The sequence below is a fragment of the Loa loa genome, assembly GCF_000183805.2.
Source record: "Loa loa unplaced genomic scaffold supercont3.175, whole genome shotgun sequence".
NCBI classification, from domain to species: domain Eukaryota; kingdom Metazoa; phylum Nematoda; class Chromadorea; order Rhabditida; family Onchocercidae; genus Loa; species Loa loa.
The window spans coordinates 28041-34390 of record NW_018108355.1 but is presented as its reverse complement, the minus strand read 5'-3'; the positions used below and the strand labels follow the sequence as shown (position 1 = coordinate 34390).

Genomic DNA, 6350 nt, shown 5'->3' with positions numbered 1-6350 from the left:
AAAGAAAACACTTTAAATTTTATGAAAAGAAATTTCGGGAAAATATTTAAGGGATATATATATATATATATTACTAAATAAATGAAATGCATTTCATAAAGAATTTCATCGTTTATTTGTCTTTTTCTATTTGAACCATTTTGTTGTAGAAATATTTGATGAAAAATGAAAGTATTTTCAAAGAATTTTTAATAAAAATGAGAAAAATTTTATTGCGATGAAATGAAAATATAAAAATTTGCATATTTTAAAGTTAATCATAAAATATCATTGAGAAAAACAAGTGAATGATGATGATAAGAGTTAATTGATATTGGATATAATCAGTCAAATTAATCATAAAAATGAAAGTATGATAGAATTTAATAGGCTCATATGATTTATTAATAAGAAAATAATCTATGCAAAATGTTGATAATTTAGGATTTTACATTGATTAATTATAAAATGGCAAAAATAAGCAAACAAACAAACAAAAAAAAAGAAAGAAAAAAAATGTAGAAAATGTTGTAATATTTAAAACAGCATCATCAGATCTTTGAACAATGTAAAAGAAATTAGATTTCCCTTTTAATCTGATATTTAATAAAACGTTTTGTCTTATAAAGTTTTTCTTTTTTGTTAAAAAAAAAGTAAAAGCATATTTAAACGTACAAGTTTCACTCAAAAAATTTTCTTTTAGCAAAAACAAAAGTTGTTATCGATGTTTCGAAGTGATTCATCAATGAGCTAAGTAATTTTATGAAGTGAAAGGGCAATCACATTGTTGAAATAAAAATACACATAGAAATAACAAATTAGTTGTGGATATTGTAAGAAAAGAAATGAATTAATTATAATAATATGTTTTTTCTTTTTTTTTATTTACACTTCAAATTTTGATGAATTTACTCATTTTCGTCATTTGAAAAATTCCAAATCGCTTTTCTTCTTTTTTTTCCTGTTTTAACGACTTAATTTTTTTTTAGTAATTAAGTCATCGCACATACATATGATGATAATTTGTTTGTGATGAATACAAACAAAAATCAAGTATTAAAAGAAAATGAAAAAAAATCTTTCAATATTCTTGAATACTTATTGCATTGTATTTGAAATATAAAATAAAATTTAACAAGTCAATCTTCACTAATTAATTAATGAAAAGCTTGATAGATTCAAGTTACAAAATCAGTCTAACCAAATATTAAATTTCAATCCGTTTATATATATACTTTTTTTAAATGAATTTATATATTTTTTATATAAACATATATTTTTTAAATTCGTTTTCAACAAACAGTACTTCAATATTGTATTAATTGGCCTAAATGGATGGGTTCAGAAACTTCTCATATTACGAAAAAAAAAAAGTCAAAAAGTTATAACAGAAATTGTAATTTCTGGATTGATTTTGCCATCAGTGGTGATTCACTGATCAAACTTAGGAAAAATAAGCTTAGCAAAATTTCGAAACCAAATTAAACAAGTCCGTTAAAGGAGTAAGGATTGATTTAACCCAGAATGAATTTTCAAAAGTTTTTACTTTTTTCTTTCTTTTTTTTTCACATTTCCTTCAAGTACATTCAACGATTATATATCGTTGACATTAACAATCATTATCTATTTTAATTCGGTGCATTAGCATTTGTCACTTTGATACTTTTTAAAAACCAAATTATTTGTTAAGTTTGTTTCATATTTCAGATTCAAAACAAGATGATAAAATTTTTTAAAAAAAAAAAGAAAAGTAGAGATCGATGATAGTATTACGATAGATATATCAAAATACAATTTCGTTTTGTTTAACAATATACAGTACCTGGCAGTATCTACATAGTATATTAGCAAATAAAATAGAGAGTTGAACAACAAATTCAGGAATTTGCTCAAGATATAAAAGAGTGAAGATAGAATAATGTAAGATTGGTCTAGTCTAACGGATAGATCCAGAAAATGTTCCTTTTTTTCACAACAATATTTCTTGCTATACTATCATCTACAGGTATCCCTTTCTTTTCTTTTTTTTTCCTCGAAAAAAAGAATATGCATAATAAAAATTTATAAATTTAATTTTTTATTATTTTTTAACAGAATTATTCAATATTTGTCGTATTTTTATTACAAAAATAAAAATTTATTTTTCTTTTATTTCAATATAATTTAATAAAAACAAAAAATTGATTTTTCATTTTTTCAAATCATTTAAAACTTATTTAACAAACTTCTACATTGACTTTTTAAATTTAAATTAAATTTTCAGCCTCTTATTGGCAGTGTATCTTCTGCTATTATCCTTATCCAAAATCATATTCATATCCATATTCATACTCATATCCATATCCATATCCATATTCATATTCATATCCAAATGCATTTTCACCGTATATCCCTTCTATTGGACCTCTTTCTCCCTATTCCTGTAAGTTATTATTGCCTATTTATTAAAAATATTCGTTTTTTTTTTTTTTTTCAAATTTATGACAAATCTGTCATTTTTTTTTTTTCAAATGAAAAAAGCAAAATTGAACAGGATTTATTTCAGCTATTGGTCCATGTGTAAACGGTTTGTGTCCAACCGGATACGGATGTTATAATTCACAATGTGTGCGTGTCTCCAATAATTGTAAATATTTCAATTGTTGTATTTATTAAGAAATTAATTCGTCATTTTTTATTACATTTATTTGAAATGATGGAAAAAAAAAGAAAAATTTTGTAAAGTTATCAAATTTACAGATTAATTATAGTTTTTAAACAGATTAGTCGATTGGAATCGAAATAATAGTATTCAAGGAATTAAATTCAGGAGAAAAATTATAAACGCATAATGTCAAATGATTACGTCAGTTTGATTTATATCAATTAACAATTAGGCATATTTATAATAGTAGTCAAATCAGGGATTAAATTTCAAAATGCCACTTTCTCTCTCCTTGAATATACAATTTCCAAGTTTTTTTTTTATCATGATAAAAAAAAACCAATCTTCATAAATTTTCAATTTCAGATGGACCATGTGTCAACAATCAATGTCCAATGGGATTTTGCTACAATGCCCAATGTGTCGGATAAAATAATTTAAGTTAGCCATGAAAATATTAACGATGACTTTCGATACAAGCTGTTTGTTAAAATCTTGCATAATTACCTTTTCTAATAAAAATGTCTTTTTCTTTTTTTTCTCTTTTAATCAGATGAATGAATGGATAATTTAAGTCGTAAAATTAAAATATTCACCGAAATTTTTGCGGATCCATATTCTTAGGACTTGAATTATAGATCGATTAAATGTATTACTGCGATTAGAAAAAAAATTTGTATCGTATGTAAGCTTTGAAAAAAATAAATTCATTGCCGAATTTTTAAAGTTATCAATTGCCATAAATTTCCGGAATACACTCTCATCTCACAGTTTATTTTATTAGTTTAGGCTATGAAAATGAATTTTCATTTTGCAATTTTTACAATTCGGCAACGAATCCACTTGAATTGTAATGCAGATATTCACAATAAGCAGGTGTACATGATTATGTTTTGTATGGAAATTCCAAATTTTATATCTAATTGGATATTAAACATTTTGGAACCTTTGCGCTACATCCTAAAATACTATACCATTGAATTCCGCAATGAACGAAACGTTCATCATCATGTAAAATTAAAAAAAAAAAAAAAAATCAATCATCGAGAGCGTAATAATAAACCAATACTCTTTTCTTAACTTAGCAATCATAAGAATTGTTCATTGCATTGATCAAAACTTTCAAGTTATTTATCAAAATTTCCATCTAACAATCACTTTTCCTGAATCATACTTTAACGTAATGAGAAAAAGAATTTTATAGAGAGATGAGTAAACTGATTTGCCTTTCCTTTTCGTGGCAATTTAAATGGTCTTAAAAAAAGAAGGGAAAATAGGAATGAATGCATATAGATACAGTAACAAACATTCCCGTAGTTAGGTAATTTAGTGCAATAGTAAACTGAAACTTTCCAACAAGTATTTAAACCTCATTTAAAAGTTCCAAAGTTCTCAACATATGATGACATCAGTTAGCGTCAATACCGACAGCAAGAGATATTTGTGAGGGAGAGCTAAATACATTTTTGTGATGTTGATGAAACTTGTATTAGTCAAAAAATAAGATCAAAAAACAAAAAGAGTAGTTATGATGTGAATACCGTTGTTTGAGAAGCCAATGAATTGAAGAAAAAATTTTAAAAAAAGTCATAAAAAATTGGGAATGAAATTAAGAAATCTTTCTTAGTCGCAACGAGGAAGTATTTTTTTGATGAAAAAATTCCACAAATTAGAATGATTAATAGATTGCTTTACCTGTTCCGTCTACATTTCTCAAGCTACCAGTCGAATCTTTTTTTGCAAACTTAGAAAAATGCAACAGTACAGTAAATAAGCTAATTGACAAGAGCAAATGAAATCGAATAACAAATTAAATAACAAAATGATTGATTTATCAGATGAAACCATATTCTTCTTTTTTTATTCCTCATTGTTGAGCTTTAACACTCTTTTTATGCTCGATATATTTCTTTCCACCATTTGCATAATAGGAGACGTAATAGAAGCGTATCCAGAGTATCAGATAAGTTACTTCCATCAAAGTGCCAAGAGCAAAACCTCGCAACGTGACAGAATACTTATTCGTTGTGGTGAGAGCGAGAATAGCCAAATGTATCATTACTACATGTGTTATGGCAAACTGTAATACTAATTCACATTTACACATTAAAATGTTAAAAAGTATTATTGCTAATCCAACAGAAAAAACTTTGCGAAACATGAGGATCGAAAGACAAATAAACAGTAGACTTGAAACATAGAGCACTCAAAAAATATTTCGACAAGATTAATGAACAAACCTGAATGATCTGACCAAAGGTTATGAACTGGGCGATCTGTGGTGGGACACGTATACGAAGCGATCGCAGCATATAATAACTGAAGAGATGGGAAAATATGAATGAATATACAGCATAGAATATTTAATTTGAAATTTCATATATCAAATCCTATATTTAAAACCACATTGTTTTTGTAATCTTGAAACATAGTTTATTTAGATATTAGATTTTCAAATTCATCACCATAAGTGCTTTAAACTACCAAGGCTAGAGAAATCACAAATATTGATTTCTTCAAATAAATACAAATAACCAATGTAAAAGCCATCAAAAGTACCTGTACATGAAGGAATGTACAATGAAATTCAGCCAAACGACCCAAATCATGTAAGCATTTTTATTGGCATATGTAACGATTGCAAAGTATCCGGTAAGCGCATGGTGATACCAATGCATCAGCATTAGTGGACGTTTCCTCAACACGATAAATATCGTATCCAAGAGTTCCGGAACTTTTGAGACGATCCACAAGAAAGTCCAATAACCAGCAACGTCGTCAGTGAAGCACGGTCCTATTTCAGTGAAAGTGCCTAAATAATAAAATAAATTTGAAAAGCATTAAGAGAAGAAATAACTTTCAACTGCGACGAAGAGAAAACTGAAATTTAGTTTCATCTTCCGGAATAACGGACGAAACAACGAAATCATTAACGCATAAAGAAATACTAACTGATGTATCCTTTAGTAACCATTTGTTTGAGGAAAACTGGCGTTATCTTAGCAACACCAAGAATACTGAAAACAGCCAACAGAGCATTCCAGATAACAAGCGGTTGTTGCAAATCGTATGGTTTTCGATCACGCATCGCATATTTGATAACAAATATGGTGACAACATATGTTAGCGATATATTCAATATAGTCCATTCCATTTGTGATGCCCATTTTCGTGCTGGTTCAAATTCGAATTTGGAGCCAAATATGAATTCCATCGTACCCTGATTGTTTGGTCCCTGTAAAAGAAGAAAAAAGAAAAAAAAGAAAAGGAAAAGAAAGAAGAAACAAATCGTGAATAATTCTGATGATAGAAAAGAATTAAAAATGATGATAAATTTCCGATGAAACATTGAAATGATATATTACAAATTTAACAATTATTCCTACAAACCGTCTATCCGCAGACCAACGATCATTTCTTCGCTCATTTAACTTTTACTTTTCTTACTGACACAAAAAAAGAAGAAATCTCTTTATTTGTGGCAATGTTTCAACAAAATAATATTGATAGAATGGAGACGAGGTAAATGAAAGGAGAGAAGAGATGGAAAAAGATGCCTGTACATATTGGACAAAATGTTTAAAGTGGAAGCCTATCTGCAAACATTTTCATCTTTTCTTTTTTTTTCTTTACATATAAAAAAAAGTTGCAAAAAATGCAAACGTTAAAAACCAATTTATCACTAATGATAATTTATATATATATATATATACATATATATATATAT

At 27.0% G+C, this 6350-nt stretch overlaps 2 protein-coding genes across 2 annotated transcripts; one reads left to right on the top strand and one right to left on the bottom strand.

Moving 5' to 3' along the window:
* Positions 1-1935: 1935 nt before the first annotated feature.
* On the top strand, positions 1936-3054 carry LOAG_11652 (hypothetical protein; the record flags this gene model as incomplete). Its single annotated transcript, XM_003147170.1, has 4 exons — positions 1936-1984; positions 2243-2401; positions 2525-2584; positions 2990-3054. The coding sequence occupies 4 exons, from the start codon at positions 1936-1938 to the stop codon at positions 3052-3054; spliced, it is 333 nt and encodes a 110-aa protein (XP_003147218.1).
* Positions 3055-3741: 687 nt separating this feature from the next.
* Positions 3742-5864, bottom strand: LOAG_11651 (fatty acid elongation protein 3). Its single transcript, XM_003147169.2, has 4 exons — positions 5576-5864; positions 5183-5435; positions 4864-4942; positions 3742-4703 (listed from the first exon to the last, which is right to left on the bottom strand). The coding sequence occupies exons 1-4, from the start codon at positions 5835-5837 to the stop codon at positions 4491-4493; spliced, it is 807 nt and encodes a 268-aa protein (XP_003147217.1). The 5' UTR covers positions 5838-5864; the 3' UTR covers positions 3742-4490.
* Positions 5865-6350: the final 486 nt, after the last annotated feature.

Bases quoted from the DNA above. Each gene is read 5' to 3' on its own strand.
- LOAG_11651 (XM_003147169.2), bottom strand. From the start codon at position 5,837: ATGGAATTCATATTTGGCTCCAAATTCGAATTTGAACCAGCACGAAAA. The intron at 5,436-5,575 runs GTTAGTATTTCT...TTTATTATTTAG, and splicing joins GGTTACTAAAGGATACATCA to GCACTTTCACTGAAATAGGA. The intron at 4,943-5,182 runs GTACTTTTGATG...CCATCTCTTCAG, and splicing joins GTACATTCCTTCATGTACAG to TTATTATATGCTGCGATCGC.